Genomic DNA, 23931 nt, shown 5'->3' with positions numbered 1-23931 from the left:
AGCAATGAAGACAGAGAGCATGGCAGATACAGCCTTCAAGTTACATGTGGCAATTCCCCATCTCACAGGGCCTGAGCATCGGCACAGCCTGGGGTCAGCAGGTCTGCGGCATCCAGCAAAGCCCACGCAGAAATTCCCGGAGCATTTTCCTATGAGGCATAGATGGTTGTTTCTCTTCCAATCCCAGCACCCGTGAGCCAAACCCCGTGCTTCTCCCTCAGTCACAATCCCACTGGAACCTGCCTCTCCCAGCAGCTGCAGGGTTGCTCTCCCTGTTCTGGTACCCACTGCCAGCACAGGCACTGCCAGCCAGTCTCCATGCTCAGAATCAGGGAGCTTCCTGGTGTTGTAAGGGGCATTGGGGAATTGTTTTCCATGAACTCCAGCTGCTGTTTAGCAGCATACAACCAAGAGCAGTGCAAGAGCCCTCCAGGACTCGACGGCTCCACCACAGCCTCCGTGCATGACAGCCACTCGCCTCTTTGAACCCCGTCCATGCTGTGGCAGTAACAATTGTGCCTTTGTTTCCTCAGTCTGAATGTCTTTATTTCAACTGCTGGCTCTCCAGGCAAGAGACGGTCTCCTAGGCCACGGACACACGTTCGTTTTGCAAACAGCTGCCGCAGTTCAAGATAATGCCCCACTCCTGCTGGCCCCTTTCCGAGCTGTTGTTGCAGTTTCTGATGCCTGGAGGAGCTGGCACTGAGAGCGATCCCTTCTCTGCCTCAAACCCCACAGCGGGGTTTCTTGACACAGCACAAAAGGTGGGTTGAAATGAGAGACCAGATCTTGCCTCATGGGAGTTTGGGGTGAAATCCCCTAGGAACAGGCCCTGGCTGCAGAGTGAGGTCAGACCAGGCAAGGAGCAGGGCATTGGTGAGTGGAGAGAGCCCCAGGACTCCGCACCCCACAGCCTGTGGTGCAGAGGTTTGCTGCTATTGTGGCTCTTGACAAAACCTAGATTGTGAATTACTCCGGCAGTCCCGCCAGTGCAGCAGCCAGCTAAAGGGTGAGCTGTGGGCAGCTGGGAATAGCAGTGCATTGAACACCCCTCAGAAGGATCCAAAAGACATCTGTGCAAAGCTGTAGTGCATGTCTATGTGTGCGTGTGTGTGTGCATGTACAGCCCGTAGCACAACACTGTGATCTCAAGCAATGCTGCTGCTAATCAGAGAGTGACTTTGGGCAATCATTTAAGCAGGTGGTGCTGTAAATGATGGCTCTGCCCTGGTAATCTTCCCGAGCCAAGGGAAGAGCGGGTCCTGCTAGTTTCCAGCTGGAGAAGCTGGAGGTGAGGAAAGAGCCTCCAAGGGCAGGAGGTGAAGCTGAAGAAGGGCTCCCTGCATGCCTCCTCTGCAGCCATACCCCAGTTGGCTCTCGCTAAGCCTGGTGAGACCCAAGGAGGGGGACAAATGTCACCCCAGCCCCTGTGCAAGGCCATCGTGGTGTGTTCTTGCTCTTACCCCTGGAGTGGCGCAGCCGGGGGGAGCAAGGGGAGATGCCAGCTAGACATGAGCTCCCTGCTGTCTCCAAGATTCCTAAAATAATCCTGCAGCATAGGGTAAGTCCCGGTGGACCACTGCCCCTCTGCTGGCTGTGGATGGGTAAGTCCCGGTGGGCCACTGCCCCTCCGCTGGCTGTGGATGTTTGTGTAACTGGAGACACAGGGATGGAGCAATGAGAGCTCTCCCTTGGAAAGGATGGGCAGCTTTTCATCAGGAATATCTTGGTCTGACCACTGTCCACAGTGGTCTTCAGAGGTGGTCTGAAAGCTAACCAGGAAGCTGAGGAGGTCTGCGGAGGGCTGGGAATGAGCCTGGTGGTGAGAAACAGGGATTTCTGAATGTGCTAGAGCTGGCAAGGGTGGGAGGAGGGGAGATCCTCCACCCATCATCCCATGGAGAGCACAGGCAGCTCTGGATTCCAGGGCCTGCACAACACTAGTGCCAGATGCACAGAGACTCAGCATGGGGCCTTGGTCTCTCACCCCCTCTGAGCATCTTTGGGATTTAACTGGTGTGGTGCTGTGCTTTAGGGATGGGTTTCATCCCTAGGGAGAAAGGGCCCTAGCCAATGCACCCATTCCACCAGCTACCCAGGCTTGCACAAGCTGAAGAGGCTGTGCTGCTTCCCATTATCTTCCTCAGCAATTGTTTGAGAGCACCCCGGCGTCCTTATGCGGTGGGTTTCCAGACGTGGGCTGTTTCAGCACAGCTGTTTCCAGCTCAGCCATGATGGTGGACAGAGCCAGGACCACTTTTTTGGGAAAAGCTTCTCGGTGGTGTGCCATCTCCCACCGCCCTGGTTTTTGCAGGGCACACCCTGTGCATGGGCAGCATCTTCAGATTGGTGCAGAAGCTCATTAGCAAGCACTATGGTTCAGTGATGTGTGTGCTGCTGAAGGGCTCCCTGCATTGCAGCTCCCATTGGAATGGAGGTGGTAGGTGGTCCTTCCTTCTGAGTCCTGCCTTGATTTTTGGCCAGGTTTCCCAGGGAAACTAGGCTGGGCAGCGCTGTGTTTGTGGATCTGCCTTGCACAACAACGGCCCAACTTCTTACCCAATTCCAACCATGATTGGTGGAGGGGAGAGGCGCAGCCAAGGGGAACACAGATCTGTGGGACCGGCAGAGATGTGACCAGTTGTTTCCAGTGTGGAGTTCGGGGCACTGCTCCTCCTCCTGCAGCAACAGGCTAACAGCCAGGACCAAACTCAGCCCCTCCACATGCAAGGCACCAACTCTGCACTCAAGAAAGCCCCAAATGCACTTGAGGTTGCTCTGCAGGGGCAGATCCCAAATCTCCTGGGACTGAGGTGATGCCTGGAGAGCTCCCATGAGCACAGGGGTCCCACAAGGACCTCATCACACACCAAACTGGTTAAGCTGGTGGTGGGATAGGTTTGAATCCATCCTAGTGCTGCCTCCCAAAGTGTGGCTCTGCTATTTAACCTGCATGAGAAGGGCTGCAGTGGGTGGTGGCTTGAGTTGGAGACCTGTGTGGGCCCAGCTCCTGCTAATGGGACTTCCCCTGCCCTGGGCAGGAGGACGGCAGGAGGAGGAAGCAGAGGTGAACCAGGGACGAACCACAGCAGTGCTGGCACCTTCTAATTACGGTGTTGCTCAGTGTCACACAGAGCCAGAATTGCAGCACTGTTGTGATGCTGCTGGATCATCCCTCATTACCGTGCAGCCCCAGGGCTGTTCCCAGGGCACACCCCAGAACCACAGCACTACCCTCTCCCAGGGGCACAGCATGGCCATCTCCTGGCACAAGGAGCCAGTGCCCACAAAGGGGCTTCAGCTCTTTGGGGAGGCTCCATGCAGCATCAGGCTGTGGCAGATGATCCATGCTGGATGGCACAGAGGCCTGGCGCCACATGGGTTGGCTGCAGGGCAACTGCCAGCATCCCCCCAGCTGGCCGTTCCCAACCCACCACCAGCACCAGGGTTTGATTGTGCAGGGTTTGATGAGCCACAGCATGCAGGAAGGCCACTAACCTTGCCGCATTATGGTGTAGCATAATGCGGGAAACCTGGTTATGGCGTAGCAGGGGGTATTGTACTTTCACGTGGCACCCAGCACTTGTTTGAAGAGGCTTGTGCAATGGCCTGCAGTGTTGTTTGCACATGCTAATCCCATGACCGCAGAGTAGCCTCTGTCTCCTCCCCACCCTGCTTAATTCCTTCTGTGGAGACACCCAGGATCCAACCACAGGGCTCCTCTGCTGCCACCACACTCATCCCACTGGGGACCGACCTTCCTGTCCCATCCCACAAGATGTGATGGTAGAAGTCACCCTATGCAGCCGTCCACTGAAGTGGAGTGAAAGCTGCAGCGCAGTTTCACCCTGACTCCAGATGGGAGCTCCTTCCCTGGGCCCCTCTCCTCTGGCTGACCCTCCCCCCAGGATCCTCCAATCTGCCATAGGGACCCTACTGTCTCATGGCAGAGCCATTCAGGGTCAGGGCCATGTTTCGCCTGGCGCAGGGATGCGACACAGCCCACAGTCTCCGGGATTTCCCGCACAGCGAAAGAGAAAGAAGGAAAGGGCACTTGGCTGTGTTCCTCTTGGCCTCCTTCCACTTTCCTCTTCTGATGTTATTCTCTCTTTTTATGGCTCCTTGCTTGAGCCTTAAGCCCTATCAAACATTGCTGGAGAGTTCATCCAACAGAAACAAATGGGACACGTCTTCTGTGGGTGGAAAGCAGAAACTCCTCCTCACCCAGGGTCCAGTACCTCCTGTCTGCAGCCACTTTGCTCCCCAAAGGCACATCAGATTCCCAAAGGCAGACCTGTGCTGGCCCAAGTGGCCAAGCTGCGGGTGACTCAGTGACACCCCTTCTCCAAAGGCACCCAAGGCTCTGAGCCATCTTGAAACATTTGTGAGCACGGCCCTGTTGCAGGAGATGAAGCCAAGGAGCAAAGCCTAGATGGGATATGGAGGTGCCTTGAGGCTGCCTCCCCTTTCACACCTGCCCTTCCTCCCCTCAGTTTAAAGCCACTCCCCCTTGTCCTGTCCCTACCTGCCCTTGTCAAAAGCCCCTCTCCAGCTTTCTTATTGTCGCCTTTAGGCACTGGGAGCTGCTCTAAGGTCTCCCCAGAACCTTCTCTTCTCAGCTCTGTGCATCTAAAACAAGACACGGGGCAGAGCTGGGGCTGCCGCCTGAGGGTGAAGCAGCAAGAGCTGCATGGAGGGCGACAGCAGCCCTGGCCCCAGCAGGAAAGAGAACGGGGCACTGCTGGGGAAAACCCATCATTCCTTAATGCTGAGCAGATGCTCTGTGCCCCCCACCCGGGACCCCTGGCATGCCACTGCCTGCTGAGCGCTGCTGCGCAGGTTGGCAACCGATTCATCAACCCAGAGCAGCCTTAAAAGGCAGCAGCCACCCGGGCCCCTCGGCTCCAGCTTGGGCCCACGAAGAGCATGGAGGGACTCAGTGGTGCCTGGCACTGACAGCATAGAGTTGTGCCCATGCCTAGTCTCAGCAGGGAGATGCAGGGGTGCCCCCAGTGAGAGCCCTGGTGTGGGTGCATCATGATGGCTGTGCCCAGTGCCCCATCGCCTGGGGCTGCAGTGTTGAGCCAGCCCGGCCTCCAGCATGCCTTCCCGATGCAGCCACACTGCAGCCGCTGCCAGGCCAAGGGCTGGCACCCACACCCGGAGTTTTCTCCAGCACGCCTGAAGCTTGGCTCGACAGCAGGAGATTAGCTTCGTTTCCAGCTTTGCCTGGATTTGGTGACCTCTAACAAGGACCTTCCACCCAGGCTGGCAGCCTCCATTCCTTGCTCCCAGTGAAGGGAGGGCAATGGGCCCCACTCCCCAGAGCAGAGCCACACTGAAATAGAGGAACTGGTGCAAAGCCAGAAGCTAGGACCATCCCCTCACGCTCCCTGGCTCCAGCCCTGGTGATGGGATGTAACTGTGCCCAAAGTGGAGCAGGGATCACAGAGCTTCTGATAAGGGATGAGGCAATGACAGGACTTCCCCATGGAGTCCCAGTGGACCACAGGGAAGGCAGGTGGGATGTGACACAGCAGGGTCACCTCATGCAGGAGAGGGCTTACAGGGCACTGGGTTGTGCCACAGCCGCAGTAACAGCCCAGTGGGAGCAGCCGCTGACCAGCTCCAGTTCAAAGGAAACCCAAATGACAGTCTGGCCAAATCCTGGCACCAACGTTTCTAGGAATTATGCAGCACTGCCACCCATGGACCAGCTCACCAGGGGACAGCTTAGTCCCCCTTGTCGCTAAAAGCCAATGCCAAGATGAGAAGTGAACAGTTTTCTTAACAAAGCAGCTTCTGCCCAGAAAAGCCACATGTAGGCCTGAGGTAATGGTTGGACTTAATAGCGATGATCTTAATGGTCTTTTCCAACATAGTTGATTCTATGAATCTTCTTCAAAAAACATCGCCTGCATCAAGGTAAAGCCAAGATTTTCATCAGAGTTTACTGCAACTCTGAGTGTGACCATCCAGCCAATTCCTTACCCATCGAGTGGTCCATCCATCAAATCCATGTCTCTCCAGTTTAGAGACAGACATGCCATGCAGGACAGCATCAAATGCTTTGCACAATTGTAGCTGATCATTTGAGCCCCTCTGCCTCATCCCAAGCCAGTAGCACTCGAGCCCTCACAGAGCACCCTGCTTGGCCCTTTCACCATGCTGGGTGCCAGGCAGTTAACACACTCTGTGCTCCTGCCCCAGGCTACTTCCTCCTGGCCTGGCAAAGCCTCAGGTGGGGGCAGCTTCACTTGACAAATAACTACAGCAAATTGTTGGGTTTCACAGCAGCTGGGCTGCTGCATGAGGGGCACGGAGTGCAGCTGCCTGCCAGGAAAGCTGCCTTTGGTGGCAGGAGCACAGACACAGGAATAGGCTCCAAGAGGCCGGGAACTGCCATTGCACAGCCCTCCATTGGGGGTTGGAACTGGATGAGCTTTAGGGTCCTTTCCAACCCAAACCATTCTGTGATTCTATGATACTATTCTATAACACAAGCATCCTTTCAGGCCACAAAAGGTAAAGCAATATGAAAGAAACCACGAAGCTTTGGAGCATGCAGGAACCCATGGTAGAGGCTGATGAAGCCTTAAGCTGCTTTTAACATCAGTTTTAAGGATGACAGATGGAGGCAAGGAAAATAAAGCCTACCCAGTTCTCCGCTTTAGCCTCCAGTGGATTTGAAGCCACATTGCTTATTTTAAGTGAGGCTTTTAATGTGTCCCCATTGTTGACCACCTGCTCTTCATCCCCATGCTTTCTGCAGAAGCCATTAACATCCTTAACAAAATAGCCCTCTCAGGTACTCCACTGGGAAAGCATCCAGCACAAACAAGGATCCTCATCCAAAAACGAGCTGCAACTCTCCGCAGTGTAGATGGGATGCTGGAAACTGCCTGGACTGGGGCTGAACTGGGCTTTCCCAGCTCCATCCAGCCCTGCCAGGGTCCTAGGCCCCTGCACAAGGTCGTGAGCAGTTCTCATCCAGCTGCAGGTATACAAATATACCCAAAAGAGGCCATTACCAACACAGGGTTTCTTTTCAAGCCATGGTGAAGCCCAGCAGCCCACCAGCACACCTTCTGCTGTGAGACTATCCGAGTTAGACAAACCATCTGGATTTTAAGTACTTTATTCTTTTAGCCCCCTCAAGTGTATTACAGTTGTGGGGCAATATGGTACAGATCCTGGCTGGAAGCATCTCACAGCCTTCTCCTTCCCCACCACCCAGACTCTTAATAAAACAGCACACACAGAACTAGTGGGGTGTAGAAAGAGGGGTCTTGTGTCCATCTCCACAGGGGTAAGAGGCATGGCTGAGCCCTCAAAGATCAGCTGTGGCTCTTGGCCCTCAGTACTTCTGAGGGTTTCTCTTCCACCGTCAATTTCCTAAATATCAGTAAGTTTGGGAAGACAAACTGATTCAGGGGCATTCACAGGAAGTGCAACTGTAAAGTCACAGATTGTTGAAAGGGTTTTGCTCCACCTGAGTGACCTCAGAGAAGAGCATCAAGCCTCCCTCTGCTTTTCCCAAACAACTGGTGCATTAAACTTTCACAGGGAGCAACTACTCACATATAAAGTCGCACCCAGACATCATGCCCAGACATCAGTTTGCTAAACTGATTATTTACCACTCAGGCTTGGCACAATTTGGGTGCATCACAGTGCTGCCATGGCACCAGGAGCCAGCCTCCCCCAACACACATGCCTCTGGCACCTCCCAGCTTCCTCCAGAGGTTCAGACATTCCAGGTGAGATGTGGCAACCACCATTATAATTCTCCATTGCATCATCTCCCCCTTCCAGGTAATCAGTTTTGAAGGAAGGCAGCAAAATCCAATTTATTTTTTTTTAAATGAGAAAGTTCACGGTTCATCCGGTCAGTTCTTACGAAGGTTAAGAGCAGGTTCAGGAAAAAAAAAAAAAAAAAAAAAAAAACAAAATTAAAAAAAATCAAGCTAAAATTCCACATAAGTCACCTCCATTTCAGTATTTTTTGAAACAGGTACAGCAACACACAGGACTAACTCGTGAGGAGCAAGCCAAGCCGTGCAAAGCATGGATTTCTGCTAAAGAGCCAAGAGCTTCCAGGATGCATGGCTGCTCCTGGGCTGTGTGCTCCTAGGCCTCAGGAGCAACACTTCCACCAGGAAGTTCATGTGTGAGGAAGATGAGCTACAGTAATCATCACAGCGTTGCTGCAGCAGGCAGCTGGCTTTACCCTGAAACCACTTCTTCAACACCAAAAGCAGCAGCAAAGCTGTTCAGGCACTATCGTGCCACAGAAGCAAAGGCTCTTCTTTAGGTGGGCAGTTTGTAGGACTCAGCTATAGGGTACGACACACTCTTCCTTCAGGAATTGATTCTGTTTCCTGCCTTTCCCGGCAGAAGGTGCTTCAGCTACTGGAGAAGCAGCTGAAGTCAAAGCAGAGTGGTTTCAGAGCAGCCTCCAGTGCAGGATCATTAGCGTGGTTCCTCACAGCTGAGCTCTTTTCTGGACACGGTTCATGATAACAATACACAGCCACAGTAAATTGGTGCTGCTGGGAATCCTGGGAACAGCTTTGGGACCTGGCCCTCCTGGGATCACCTGAGACACCTCAGCTCCCAGAAGTCCTTCCTACTTTGAAACACCAGCAACAGAACTAAAACAGCAGCTAAATTCAAATTACTATGAAATAAAGCAATCTAAGAAAGGGAGGTGAACATATTTAAGTACAATAAGCAACTTCCCCTTAGACTGTCTTTAAGAGGCTTCCAGAGCAGAACACAGGAGTTCAGTGACCTGGGAACCTCTACCTGTAATGAACCATTTCCCATTTTTTCTTCACCACGACGCATTACGCTGCAAAACCACAGAATCAAAACTGCAGCCGAGAAAAATAATTAACACCCCCCCAACAGCAGGCTGCCCTTTAGCAGAAACAAAGTTTAAGTACAATCCAGATGATTCGACTGCAGCAGCATTAGCTTCATTTGACTGTATTTAAATAAAAATAAAGCATTTAAAAAAAAAAAAAAGAATCCCAACAGGCACTAAAATACCTTCCCTGCTTACAGCACGTCCCAGCAGAGCCCCACGGGCATGGCACCAGCAGCCTCCCCACCCCTCCCTGGGCAGACTGCTGGATGTTGCAGTTTGTGGGTGTTGCAGAACACGAGAAGCCATTTCCACAAAGGAGCGTAACCAGAATATTCAGCAGAATCGGCTCCCAGACAGCATCCAGGTTGCTGGGTTCAAGCCTGCAGCCCCAAGTTCCAGGGTGTTCCCAGTGAGATGACAGATGAGGAGGGAGCTGGTGCCCGATCACTGCAAGCCAGGAACAGACTCATCTCCCTCCTGCTGCAGCCTCCCCCCCAGGACGGGCAGTCTTTGCTCTGAGTTCAGTTCAGCCCTTAGAGCTTCTTCAGGCGACTGTACAGTTCCCTTTTGCTCTTCTCGCCAGCCCAGGTTCGGCTTTTGGTGCGGAACCTTTTCAAGTCTTCTTTAAAGTCCTCATGGTGCATGGGGCGATAGCTCTGGGGCTCACAGAAACTCTGGGGAAAGAGAAGCTGTTTTCACTTTGGTTGTCTCACAGGAGCGATGGTCTCGTTGAGACCCACTGACAGAGCCTGCCAGCAACTGTTCCAACAACTACCACCAGAATAAACAGAAAGACACCCCCCGGCTCTATGCAGGAGTTTCATACCAGACACTCATGAACAAAGCCAAGTGATATTCAGACTCCAGCTACTTCAGAGGGTATAACAGCTATTACATGAAGGACTGCCGGCCCTGTGTACAGAGCTCTCACCCCAAATTTTCTGGTAGATATCAATACATAACTAAGGCTATCTAGCATTCACCTTGGAATAGCTAAGATTTGAAAAACACTTGTACCACGAACCAGCCAGCCCCTGGCACACACAGGAGCTGCCATCGGCTGTTCCATGCTGCCACCTTGAGGCCCTTGTTCCTTCCACCTCGGGAGGGGACACCTACCGGCCCCAAAACCAAACCAAGGTGCAACCACCGCCATGGGGGAATCATCAGGTCACAGGGAGAGCTAAAAACCAGGAGAGCACTCCCTACCATGAACAGCAGCATCCCAAAGGCTGGAAAAACCAACATGCCACTGGGAAACAGCACCCTGCATCTCCCTGAAAACACACCAGGTCACAGAACAGGAAGGTAATCTAAGAGCCACACTGCAGTGCAGGTGTCCAAAAGGAACTAACGCAACTGCCAGGCCACAACCTTGTTAGTCTCAGAAGCACAGGAAGGACTAGCTGGAGAAGGAGGGTACAGCCACTGAAATGCCAAGGCAGCAGAAGCCAAGGGATACAAGAAGCACCATCCATACAATGCTGCTGTAAGAGCTGCTCGGCATTTTTTAGTTTCCTTTTCTGAGTTAGAGGCTGAAAAGTCAAAGCTCGAGTTTTCCAACTTTGCTATTTCAGACTTCAGGATTGTTATCAGCAATAAGGCTGCCTTCTCTCCCAGTCCTTGCAGGCTGAGCAGTCTGAAATTCCTTCTCTGAGTGACATTTTGAACTCCTAGTTGTTATGAAAGGGTAGAAACCAGTTTTATATTGTCTTGTCTTGAGACAAGTGGAAAAACCTTTCAGCTATGGGAGCAAGACAGCTCTGGAGTATGGATCAGGCTTCAAGAGCCTCACTACCAAATTTTAATTACTCTCAGTATGGGAGACCATGGTGAAACAGAGGAGGAAAAGCAACCCCAGCAAAAAAATGTTTTACTCCAAAAGACTCATCGGGTACAAATACATCAGTATTATTTACCTATTTTTTCTTCTTCGAGTGTGAGAGAGATGCATTTAACTGAATGTTACTTACACGGCATCTTAAGAAGAAGTCCCTGTAACCTCCTTTCAGGATGTACAGTTCTGGGTAGTGGAGGTTGGGGTATTCGTTACCCAGCCTGTCCCGCTCTCTCACAAACCGGCACCTATAGCAGGAAAAAAATCCTGTGTTAAATCATGCACTCAAAAAACACCAGAGGAAAACAGCTCTCACCCAAAACTTCCCATTCCTGGGATTACAGAAGTAAGCCACTGCTGCAGCTCGCCTGTTTTTCGTTTCCACCTCTTGTGCCAGCACAACTCCAACATGCCCTTTCCCACCATGGGCTGTGCTACCTCCCAACCAGAGCTGACAACCAACATCTACTCACAAGAAGCTGCATATTAAGTGGCATGCCAGCACAGTAACTGGTGCCACCCCAAAAGCTTTGCTCCCAGCTAGCACAGCAGTAAGTTCTCATCTAGGGAAGTGTGACACAACTCACATCCGAGGACCCCGCTCCGAAGAAAACTCGCAGTGGAACACTATTATCACTCGTTTGTTATCTGATGGCTTGATTGGCTTCTTAAGCAAATAGTCTTCCACCTCCTCTTCCATATGTAAGTTTACAGCACCCTGTAATGCCCAAGCACATGGAGTGAGTGGAGGATAGTAACGAACCCATCCCACTTCCTTGCATGCAGTTTCCTTATTAGTTTCCCAGAGGGGCTCTGGCAGCCCTCTCCAGCATTGGGAAGACAGCACCAAACCCTAAGCAGAATGTTACAGGTGGCCTGTAACACACCCACATGACCTTGGATGCTCCTGAGTGAAGAGCAGCCTCCCATGGCGCCAATGGACCCCAGTTTGCAATTTCAGACAACTCTGCATTGCTCTTACAAGGCCAACATACCTTGATGTGTCCTCCTTCATATTCATATGGGTATCTACAATCTATTATCACACATTCCTTGATGAAGTTTGCAAACTTCCCAGTCAGCACAGACACAATCTGGAAAAAAAAAAAGGAGATAGAACTCAACAAAAATCCCCAGAGTTCAGTTGTTTCAAGATGTTCTTGTCTTGTTCCCATCAGTAAAGATTTTTTCTTACTGTCCCTGGAACACATACCATTTCTGAGTCAATATATTTTAAATCTTGATGTTTCCCATCGACAGTGTGGAATAAATAACCCTGTAAGACAGACAGCATTTAAATGAGAAAATTCCAAATGCAGGCAATAGCACAGTGTCCAGCAGTTGTATTTCATAACACAGATACTTTGAGGACAAGAGCCTCTTCAGCAAAGCCCAAGAGTGAAAACTAAGAAGGGTAAAATTCAGGGGCAGAATTTTAGTTTTGGCAACTATACTGAACGAATTTTGTAGATCTTTTCAAATAACCACAAGTTGTGGCTAAGCTATGAAAGCACCCTTCTAGCCAACATACTTTCCTGGTAACTGGAATATGCACTGTTAAAGAAGGGACTTGCTTTATTTGGGCTGGTTTGAGACATCTCTACTAAGAGAGGCCATTAAAATGCTTGAATTAACACTTGACCATTAAATCCTTACCTTTGAGAAGTCACCAATAAGGTCTGTCTGGTCAGTGTCCAAAATGTTTTCGATCTCTGCTGTGGAGGATTGTGTCTTCACCATTTTCAGATTCTAGCAGAAGATGGGTTAGAGATCAATGCCGAGCACTGACAACAGAGAGATCCTTTTCCCACAACATAATGGAAAACTCAGTTTACTCCGAAGCCCTAAGCTACAACTCCCAGCATCCCCTTTGGATTAAGGTGAAACTCAGACTCAAGAGTACGCAACTGCTGCACCAGCTCCCCCAAATCTCCTCACTATGAAGAGAAAATGCACTTTTGCTAGGTCAGCAATTCACCTGAAAAAGCTCTCTCATTAACCTTCACCAGCTAGACACCTATGTTAGATCCTCTCCTAATCAATTCTCCGTTACAAAACTGGATGCCAAGCCACCAACCGTTGAGTCCTCAGAGGGTGTTCCAGTCAGGCTTTTCCTCTTCTTGCTTTTCCCTGGAGAATTCTCTTCCTGGGATCTTTCCATCCTTTTCTGGGTGGTTCTTCCTACATCACTAGGCAGAGATGAAGAGCCAAACAGCCGACATCGTTTGGCCTACGAGGAAGGAGAATTTAAGAGTTGTCTAGCAAAAACTGAGCTTGTAAACTAAGCAAGCCTCAGACTTTCAGATCATTACACGTTTTGCCTTATTCACGACACTGTCACCGCACAGCAATAGCAGGATGTTAACAGGGTCATCTAAATTCAGGACCTGCATTTCCAGTAACACTCATTTCTTGCCCTGCAGGCTGGGTGAGCTTGGAGCACCAGAAGCAATATCAAGTGCTAGCAGAGCGCTTTATACCAATTAACAGACAAGCTATCAGCAGATTAAGGAACTTTTTGCTGGAATCTAACCTCCCTTCACAGTCTCTTGTCAGAATATCTGGCTACAGGGATTCCAGGAAAGTCTGTGCAGGATGTAAGTATGTCAATAAGTAACTGATAAAGGGCAGTCAAGATCATCTTGCATTTATGAAGTGGCTTTGGAAAAAGAAAGTTAATGCATATGTATGCACACAATGAGCATTGTTCCACACTGACAAAGTCTTTCAGCTAAACAGTCTTTAGAGATAACAGAATACTGAAGGGATTTATGCCATATCTTATGTTGTTGTTTTTAGGGACACAGGACCAGAGCCAGTGTGATCACTTGTACCAGCAGTGAAAACAGCTGCAAGAACAAAGTCCCTGTCTCTGTTCTCTTATACTCCCACAGAACACTCACCCGATTGTCTGTTCTCCTCATGACTAGTGGTGCAGTCCAGAGGCTTGCCACATCAGATGGCATCTCCTCATCATTCTGAGGAAAAAAAGAAAATTCATTCTCATCTATTCCACTGTAGGCAGAGACAATAAGGTTTCTGCACAGCTTGGGCCAGCATTTCAGTTGAATTCATGTTAGAGATATGTTTTAGGAATTTAACTCAATCACTAGTCCAATACTCAATGAAATAATGGAACCAAGTTGAGATGTGTTGGAGAAGGTAAGTTACATCAATTCATTGATTGATTAACAATGATGTTCCTCCAAAGCTTTAAGCATTTCAAATTCAGTTAGAAAGTCTTCTGCTTAAGTGGCTCAAAAGCAAATCTTACCTCTAGCTCTTTCAGCAAGTTTCCAAAGACAAATGCTGACTGTTCCAATAATTCCCTCTAATAATGCAATTCCCATCAGTCAATATGAACAGGAGAAATTCTTTAACTGCTGTTCACACCCCAAGTAAATCCCACTGTCTGCACTAGGAAAGAGCATGTGTAAGATAGAGACACTGAAACTGAATTGAAAAAGGTGGTGATAACTCACCTCCTAGGATTCCCTAGTACCTAGCTTTTTGCAGTCTCACTTTCCACACTGAGTTCTGCTAGAACATATGTGCACCATAGACAAATTGTGGCAGACTACTAACATTGGACAGAGCAAGTTTCAAAATGCCCATCATATTTCCTTTGTACATACCTTCAAATCTTGGTCATCTAACAGCTCCAGGAATCCATCATCATCTTCACTTTCAGAGGAAGTCAGAGAAGACTTCTGCAGGAAAACTGGCCCGTAGTGTTCCTGTTCACCCTTGGGTGTTTCACCCATGGGAAACTGAGACAAGATAGTTAGTTTTAACAACACTCCTTCTCTGTACTGCAGGGAGCTGTAACCACAGAGACAGTGCCTTGCCTCTTACTGCACTACAGAAAACATGGTGTGTTTTCCCCCACCTTGAATACACTGACTTGAGCAAACCCCAGACTGAGTTCCAATACTTCTATTTGATCCCTACAATAGCAGAATGCTTTATTAGGCTCATTAAGCAATAACCCTCATCTGTGAAAGACACCATCCAGGGAAGGTGCAATGGAGAAAAATGGTTGGTGTCAGTGGGAAGAGGAGGTAATATAAACTCTGCAGTTGATAAGCACAAGATCAAGAGTACTAAGCAGGACGAAGGACCTGATTCAAGGAGCAGAGGCAAGACTTAGTCCCCCAGCATTTTTTCTATGCAAGGACCCATCATGGTTTTTCAGTTGCTTCCTGGATGTCACATCTGGACATAAAATCCAGTCACATCTACACAGTTGTTCCAAATGCATCTGCCTCAATTTAGTTATTTATTTTATTGATAGTGAAAACAATTACAAACTAAATCAACATCCACACTGCCTTAACTTACTGCAGCGTAACCCCAGCTCTGTACTGATTAATCTTTCAGACTACAGAACAATCCATGTTTTAAACTCCTGACCATCTCACAAGCCAAATGTGAGAAGTTCTCTTATCTGGCAGACAAGTTTTTCTATTTGGCACATTAGTGGTGATTAACAGTGCTGCCTTAGAACATGATGCAATTTTTCTCCTTCCCAATTTTTCATCCCTTTCTGCACACCTCCAGGGCTCTGCATAATCTCCAGGTATGCAGAAGATTAGGTGAGAATTAGTTGTAAAGAACACTGTAGTACTTACTATCTGAGCTGGAGATGAATTCTGCCTTGGTCCAGGAACACCATTTCCACCATGGGAATGGACATGCACAGAACGAGAAGCTGGTTTGGTTGGCTTCTTAAACTCAAATGGTTCCTGAGTTAAAAAGACGCAAAGTGGTCATTTTACCAAAATTACAAACTGTGTAAGCCTCCGGAGCCATTTTATCTTTTTAGGGTTTTTTTTAAAGCTATCTGACATTGTGGTTTTAAGTTCCCTGCCAACAGGAATAGTCTGAAGGCAAATGTTTTCAAATTAAAGAGGTTAGAATAGCAATTCATTTAATATAATTAAGCTTTTATCCTCTTGATATCACCCACAGGGTTAAGGCTTTTCTATTTCTTTTGTCAGCCAACTTCTCTGCAAAAGGAATCATTTTTAAATTCTGCTGACACCCGCTCTTCTGTCAAGACCTGACAGAGTCTTACCAATGGGATTTCCAGCAGCAAAGCCTTCCAGACCAAGTAGGCAAAAGGACATTGGTGCTGAGGACCCAAGACTTCCCATGCCAGTAGTGGAAAGAGATGAGGTGATCTATCGAAACAGCTTTCTAGAGACACCCCTCATAGCTACCTAAAGTGAGTGGCATGAATACATTTTCCCTTGCCACAGCCTAAAAGGAGTCAAGCTCAGCAGTACAAAAGTAGAGCTGGGCAACCAAAGTCTTCCAGGTTTCTTATGAACGTATAATCAGTTTGCAGTCATTATGATTAGTGCTGTTGCACTTCACTGCAAGCTCCTCTGAGATAAGCTATGCAAAAATTTGTCATGTCTGAACTACAGCCTGGCAGAAGGGAAAAGAAGCCTTTTCCACCACATCCACTGTTGAAGGGGTGTGCTAATCCAGCTCCCTTGGTACCACCTCTTATGCCTATCATCACAGCAATGGAAAGCAACACTTACATTCTCCTTGTTTTCATCTTTTTCCAACAGTTGAAAAGCATTGCCATCCAGGGAATCAGAATGGTTTCTCTTCAGAGCAGGACTGGATCCCAGGAGGCTTTGCTACAACGTTCATACAAAAGTGCCAGTTCAGTATTGTGCAATATAGTCTTTGCACAAGTGCATTTAAAGCAAAAGAGTGATTAATAAAGACTGTAAAATCTCCAACTACAAATTTGTGCAAACTATGTGCAGGAGTCTATTATGCTGACATCTTGGTACAGGTACCAAAATGCTTCAGCTGCAGTAGTGACAGAGCCACATCACTGATATTTCATGCTAACTTAAATGAGATGTTGAGTTTACAAGCTGTAATTCTGACAGTTTTCATTAACTGCCACAGTAACTGTTCTTGAAGCCAGAAAATTAACAAGTTATGGGATGTATCCAACTAAAAGCACTTAATATGCTAAATCATTTAACATTTATAGAATACCAGTACCAATCTCACTTACTGGCAGTGAATGGATTCTTCTGAAAGGCATTCGAATGCTACAATGAAAAAGAATCAAGATTTATTTCAACATGTTGTTTTAAAAGACACTAACACGAGTAGAACTCGCTTCTCCTCCTCCTCCCCCCCAGTAAAACTCCACAAGCTACTACAGTCACTGACAAAGGAGTTGAAGTAGAAACACACTTACTTCAGTCTGCTGGATTCAAGAATTGCTTTCTCAAACCTAAAAGCAAGAGAGATGTCCCACAGTTAGCACCAAAGCACAGCACACTAAAAATCAACCTTCGTTTTCAGTCAAGAAGTGTTATGCTAAGCAGAAGCCAAGATACTTCTTGATGACACCGTCTTTCTCAAAAGCTATTTATAGCCAGCTGATCCCATCCTAGTTTTTAGAACACAAGCTTGACTCCTTTCTCCCCCTCCTTTCCTTAAGTCCTTTTCAGCAGCGTTCAGACAAGATGCTAAGCTGAAGGAAGAACAGTTCAGTATATGAGGGACCAACAGCACCTGCCCCACACCTGGCAATAGAAGGTTAGGGGAAAAAAATTAATCTAATTGAGAGTGGCAAATGCAAAGCTCAGAGCAACTGCTTGGTATCAGTAGAAACATATGGAAGCATCAATTATAGTTTAAGCGTTGAGTGAAAACTGCAGCTTACATGCAATTTGGTGCAGCCTCAGCCTGCTGGTAAGGTGCCCATGTCATGCTCAAACAGTCTGGTTGGTACAACACATTAACTCAGACCCAAGACTTGTTACGTACTCTGGGACACAGACAAGACAGAAACCCTAGCAGCTCAAGCAGCAGAGCACTACAGCACACACTGCCAGAAGTTTTTCAGAGTGAAAAGCCCACTGCACATGTGCCAGCAAAGGAAAAGCTGCATCAAGCCTTTTATTAGCCTACATTTGCTAATGGTGCAACGTGAAATGCCTCAAGTCAGATTTAGCATATGGTTACATACGTTTCTTCCACGATATCATTTGAGGCTGCAGGATCAGGTGAATCCAAAGCACAACCTGCAAGAGGAGAGACAGTGTTTTCTGTTGAGTAGTAGCTAAGAAACACAAAGTATTGGACACTGCTACAGATTTCCTCAGAGACACCCTGAGCTCAGACTGGAAACTAATGTAGAAAGTCCCATCTGCAGCTTCACCTCAGTGTAGAAGTAAATAACAGTTACAGATACCCCATAGCACTGCCCTTTGCCATAATCAAGGGTTAGTGCTTGGGGAAAAATAGAAGTAATTAAAAAAAGCACATACACCACATAGACCAGAGTGCTACCACATAACATGGAACATTCTTGGCTTATTCTCCCTCACACACACATCTTTAACAACTTAGTCCTTAAGGGTTTTTTAAGCCACATTTTCAGTTATACCTCTTCACAGGAAGAAATTTTGGGCGCATTCCAAAAAAAGTAGTCAAAATGCCCTTCTTGATGCCTGCTAGTGTACTGGAAATAATGGAAAGCACTTCGTAAGCACAAACCAAGCGAAACATTACAGCTACATAGCATTTAAGTAGAGTCAAGTGTGAAGCTTACTTAAACACAGATTCCTCAAAGAGTTTTTGTATCGTATTCACAAGACTTAGTGATAGGCCAGCGGTGTACTGGGTACTCTCTATACCATCATGACAAGACTTGTTGCTATTTCAGTGACTGTGATCTAAACAAACAACTACAAAGAATTAACTTGACTAACATTGACAGGAAGTGGTCTCGGCACAGCAGAAACTTTAATCACAAGTGTTTCGTAAGCACTCAAGACCTGCTTTGGAGACAGAAGAAAAAAAGCCAAGAAGAAAGTGAAGATTTAGCAAGCTTGGTTATTTTATCCTGCTCTGTGGTTTGTGAGCTATACTTGTGTTTTAGCGGTTCATAAAGTTCCTTTGAAGGCTGAAAGTACCATGCACAGTCAGACTGGTGCATAAATTCAACTGGAGACACTGATTTCCATCACTGGGCTGGACCAGTGAGGTATCAGAAGCTTCCCTGACTCTACAAGTTATGGGGTAGTGGCTTATTTCATTTTCACTGATAAAGCATCTCATCTGAAAAAACCAAAAAAAAAAAAAACAACCAAAAAACAAAAAACCACTTCTAGGCAAGTATCAGTATTTCAGGTTTCACATAAACAATCAGCTCACGCTAACTGCCATGAAAAAAACCCCAAACCACAAGACAAACCCTGCTCAATGGCCTCGATTCGAGTGTGCAGAGCAGGTAAGCACAGTTCGGGTTTAAAGAGAGAAGACACACAGTGATGACTGTATTTCAAAGTTATCACCCTCCAAAGGGCAGAAACTCAAGTCGGTCCCATTCAGAGCCAAAACCAGATATGTGAAGGATCCTAACAATGAAGGGTGAAACACTATCTCCCCATTTTCCAGACCACAGCCCCAACACGCAACTCTGAACACCCCCAAGCCAATATCTCAAGACACCACAGACTAGAGAATGGTGGGACTCCAATTCCCCAGTGAAGCCTATCTTGGGCTATCTTCAGCAGGCTTCATCTTCAGCTGTCTCTGCTGCAAGGAAGGCTGATACACTCATGATAAGGTGTTGACCTACTACCACATATGGGGCAGAACATCAAAGCAATCAGAAAGTGGCAGTGATAAACATCACGCTGCAGTACAAAGTGTGACAAGTCAGCAACCACATCTCAACAGCCAGCCTAAGAAGAAAGGGAAAAGCCATCTCTGTCAGAGTCCCCCTGTGGGGGCAGAACCAGTTTTTCCTCCGTGGCCGCTCTACTGCTAACATACTCCAGGACAACTTAAGCAAAAAAAAAACCCAAACAATGAACTGCAGAAGCTTTCCAAGCGATGGCTTGCCTGCCTCCCTCTTTTTAAGCATGAGAAGTGACTGCAGGGATTGCAGGCAGCAATAGTTCTCTATCTACACCCTGGAAACTGCTTGTAGTGGAAGCTGTGTAAAGATAGGACACTTTTTTCTTACTTGTTATTTATTAATTGAGAAAGCCATACCTGAGTCTGTTGATTCCAATGACACAGTTCTTTGTAAACTATTGGTATTCTTGTTTCCCAGATCTTGCTCAGCTTTTTCATGCTGGCTGTAAAAGAATTTAGGTATTTGTTTTAAATGCTCATTGCAGCAATAGATACCATATAGGAGTACCTGCCTGTAGACATACAGCACAGGTAATCATAACTCAAAACCATCATCATTGGCCAAGTGAAAGGATTCCAGCTTGGCAGTCCTACAGACTGTAGCCTCCTGCGCTCTGTGTGCTCTCAAGTGCAAGGACAATGCCACCACCAGATCACAGGCTTACAACAAAATACACCGATCTAACACCTACAGGGACTCAAGTTTCAAGTTTCAGGTTTTGGTTTTGTTTTTTTAAAACCTGCACATGCACTGTGGACATGCTCCTAACTCAAACTCCTTTTTATAAGTAGTTAGCTCTCAAATTTTGTTTTATCAACTATGCAAGTTCTTCTCTGCTCACGTAACCATCTGTCCAGTCTAAATAATTCTGTAGGTGAAGAGGCTTGAGGCATCTCCTGCCTGACTGAGCCACGTCAAACACACACTCATTTCATATGTGGGCAGGGGTCACAGCAGCTTCAATACAGAGATGTGTGCATCACATGTAGCCTTATTCAAGATTACCTTAAAGAAAGGAATAGCTACTTCAGTGTGGCTCCTCCATCACATTGGTTAATGAAAAAAAAATGCACCAGGGCACAAAGCTAGGGTTACAAACTCAAAGGACACAAGAATGAAATGGAGGGGACTTGTGTAAATTGTTTGCAGGAATTTCAGGAATCTGAAGGAGGGAAGGATCATAAAGAAAGCAGGTGATTACAGAAACAAGAATGATATAAAATCAGCAAATAAAAAGACAAATACCAGGAGAGCCAACAAGACCAGAGTGGGCCAGGGCAAACCAGAAGCTATACAAGAGGCAAACTGCAGAGGTTACTGCAGGAATAATGAGATTAAACGAGTTACAACTAGTAACAGCAAGATGGGATTGAGCAACTGCATGGCTGGAGTTCTGGGGAGAGAGGAGTTGCAGAGCTCAGAGGCTGCAGCACTTCCCGTATGTGAAATGGCAAAGAGAGGAGGGGTGCACAGGAGCCAGGCAACGGTGAGCAGCAGTGTTAAAGGAGTTGGGTCACAGAAGCCAGGAAAAGGGGAGCAAGAACAGAGCTGAGATGCTGCAGCTGATGTGGCACAGAAGGCAGGAAAGACAGGCACAAAGGTACCAGCAGTAATCTGTGGGAGAGGGGAAAGCACCCAGCATGGGACTCAGAAGCAAGGCAGATACCCAGAGCAGAACCAGGGGAAGATGGTGGCACGTGGTGGGACACACAGGAAGAAGATGGCCCACAGCACCAGGACCACAGCCACATGTGGGCAGGGGCTCCTGCGGGGGGGGGGGGTGGGGGTGGGGTGGGTGGGTGGCAGTCTCGGTGCTCCCTAAGGAGAGAGGGGGCTATTTGGTGGAAGGAGGGGCGGGAGGGGAGGCATCAGAAAAGATGGGGGTTAAGGGGGTTGTAAAGAGCTTGGGTTTGCACGGGTGGCAGAGGGGTGCATAGGAAGAACTCCTCGAGGCCTAATTTGGGGACGGGGAAGGCAGGGAGAAACAGCTCTTCCAGGCCTCTTTTGGGGGGAGGCGGGGGAAGAGGTCCTCCAGGCTTCAGTGTTAAGGAGGGGGGCTGCTTGGAAGGAGAGAATAAGGGATGAGGTCCTCGAGGCCTCACCTCTGGAGGGAGAAGGAGATTCAGAGAAGAGATCCTCAAGGCCTCCATTAGGGAGGAAGAAGAGATGCACGAGGCCTCACTTTTTTAGGGGGTGAGGGTAGATGAGCTCCCCAACGCCTTGCTGGGGAGGGAGGAGAAATGTTTCTAGAGGCCTTATATTTGGGGGTGGGTAGAAGAAAAGCTCCACAAGGCCTTAGTGCGGTGGAGGCAGTTGGGGGGGTGGGGTGGGGTGGCGTGTGGAATGGAAGGAGAACAACTGCTCGAGTCCTTGCTTTGAAATGGGGGGAGGAGAAGAGCTCTCCCAGGCCTCGCTTTGGGCATGGGACAGAGAAGGAACCCTTGAGGCCTAGTATGGCGGGCGGGGGGGGAAAGGGGAAGCTCCCTTAGGCCTCGCTTCGGGTCCGGGAGGGAAGACAGGGCAGGAAGAGGCCCTCGAGGGCCCGCTTGGGGGTTTTGTTAGGGGGGAGCGTGGTGGAGCCCCTCAGCCAGGACGGATAGAGGGGGATCCCGGGGACAGCAGAAAGGGCCCGCGCTTTGACTGACCCGCGTCCCAGCTGCTCCATGGTAAGGCGGAGGTTGGAGACTGGCGAGAGGTCGTCAGGAAAGAGAGACTTGACCACGGCGGGTGAAGCGGAGGAGGCCGGGGAGAGGAGCAGGAGGCGGCGGCGGTAGGAACCGCCCGGTGCGGGATCCATGGAGCCGAGCCAGCCGAGCCGTCCTCCTGTCAGCGCGGCGCGCACTGCTTTGACTCCAGCCGCTACCCGTCGCCCGCTCCGAAGCTGGCGCCAAACCTCCCCTCCACCAATCAGAACCGGCCCCTGAGCGACGTTTCGAGGGGGCGAGTATTTTCTCTCATATTCTCCCACCCACCGCGCTCGTTCTGGCCAATAAGAACAGCGGCGGGCGCCCCACTCCCCGCCTCCAACTGCTGATTGATGTAACTCCGGACTAATAGAGAAGCAAGCCAATAGGGTGCCGCTAGGCAGCACGGCTACCGAGGGACGGACTACATTTCCCAGCATGCAGCACCGTTGCCCTCCTCGGCGGTGCATGCTGGGAAATGTAGTCCCCGCCTCTCCCAAGCCCCGGCTCTGCCCCAGATCTCTGGCCGTCTCCGTGCCTCCAACCGCCCCGGGCCTGAGGGGAATCGGGTAAAGCTGGGAACGATGAGGGAAAACGGTCACACTTTAACCGCGACAGACGTTGCTCCCACCTCTACCTTAAAGAGGCTGAGGCATTCACCCAGGCGCTGCTATTTGCCTTAAAAATCGACAGAAGCCCAGCTTTTCGGAGGACCCGTTGCCTGCCTTGCCTGGTCCCTTCTCCGCCCCCTGCCCATCGTCACTGAGCAGGATGGAGGCGGCAATGATTGCGCTGTGGGGAGGGGATTCTTTGCATGGGTCGTCCCTCAGGCCTGTCTGGTTGTGGACACTGCAGGAGAAGGGGGAGCAGTCCCAGCTCCAAAAACATAGCCCCATTTTACAAGTGGAGAAACAAAGTGACACCAGTGAAGTAACAGGCTGGAACTAGATGATATTAAGGTCCTTTCCAACGCTAATCATTCTATGATTCTATACTGTGAGGGTGGTGAGGCCCCGGCACAGGTTGCCCAGAGCAGCTGTGGCTGCCCCATCCCTGGCAGTGTTCAAGGCCAGGTTGGACAGGGCTTGGAGCAACCCGCTCTAGTGGAAGGTGTCCCTGCCCATGGCAGGGGGTTGGAACTGGATGAGCTTTAGGGTCCTTTACAACCCAAACCATTCTGTGATTCTATGGTTCTAAGTGCCTGACACACGCAACATGTCTCCAGCAGGTCATGCATCTTCTCCCTACGTGATAGTTTGCAGATCTCCGCTGTTGAGCTGAGTCCCTGGCAGACACACTCTGCCGATCTCCCTGCAGTGGTTTCAGAGGCCGTTGTCTCCAGCTGCAGGGCTGATCATGTTGGGTTGTGTTCCCAGCCAGGCTCAGAGACATACAGCCCTTGTGTTGTGGTTTAAGCCCAGCCGGTAACTCAGCACCACGCAGCCATTTCCTCACGCACCCCCTTCCTCCCCGCCTGCCTTCTCCCCCTGCCTCTGGGTGGGATGGGGAGGAGAATCGAAAGAATGTAAACCCCACAGGTTGAGATAAGAACAGTCCAGTAACTAAAGTATAATAACTAATAATAATAATAATAGCAATAACAAGGGGAGAGAATATAAAACTAAAAGGGCAAAGGAAAAAAATAAACACAAGTGATGCACAATACAATTGCTCACCACCTGCCAACCGATACCCAGTCCGACCCGAGCAGCGACCTGGGCCTTCCGGGTAACTCCCCCCAGTTTATATACTGGGCATGACATGCTGTGGTATGGAATACCCCTTTGGCCAGTTTGGGTCAGGTGTCCTGTCTCTTCTTCCTCCTGGCTTCTTGTGTCCCTCCTCA

The 23931-nt window shown here is 49.0% G+C and overlaps 1 protein-coding gene across 1 annotated transcript; it reads right to left on the bottom strand.

Annotated features, from left to right (window-relative positions):
• Positions 1-7181: 7181 nt before the first annotated feature.
• Positions 7182-22435, bottom strand: CDC25A (cell division cycle 25A). Its single transcript, XM_030493171.1, has 16 exons — positions 22047-22435; positions 19758-19843; positions 17722-17776; positions 16945-16980; positions 16756-16792; positions 16262-16363; positions 15341-15454; positions 14345-14479; positions 13613-13687; positions 12787-12939; positions 12366-12458; positions 11923-11985; positions 11705-11803; positions 11297-11427; positions 10846-10957; positions 7182-9546 (listed from the first exon to the last, which is right to left on the bottom strand). Exons 1-16 carry the CDS (start codon positions 22196-22198, stop codon positions 9406-9408), a joined length of 1584 nt encoding a protein of 527 aa, XP_030349031.1. The 5' UTR covers positions 22199-22435; the 3' UTR covers positions 7182-9405.
• Between the last annotated feature and the right edge of the window lie 1496 nt (positions 22436-23931).

The sequence above is a fragment of the Strigops habroptila genome, chromosome 1, assembly GCF_004027225.2.
Source record: "Strigops habroptila isolate Jane chromosome 1, bStrHab1.2.pri, whole genome shotgun sequence".
In the NCBI taxonomy this organism is placed as follows: Eukaryota; Metazoa; Chordata; class Aves; order Psittaciformes; family Psittacidae; genus Strigops; species Strigops habroptila.
Note: the sequence above shows the minus strand (reverse complement) of the source record. Positions and strands in the feature narration are given on the sequence as shown.

Bases quoted from the DNA above. Each gene is read 5' to 3' on its own strand.
- CDC25A (XM_030493171.1), bottom strand. From the start codon at position 22,198: ATGGATCCCGCACCGGGCGGTTCCTACCGCCGCCGCCTCCTGCTCCTC. The intron at 12,940-13,612 runs GTGAGTGTTCTG...CCTTCCTCGTAG, and splicing joins TGAGGAGAACAGACAATCGG to GCCAAACGATGTCGGCTGTT. The intron at 11,986-12,365 runs GTAAGGATTTAA...TCTGTCTTACAG, and splicing joins TTATTGGTGACTTCTCAAAG to GGTTATTTATTCCACACTGT.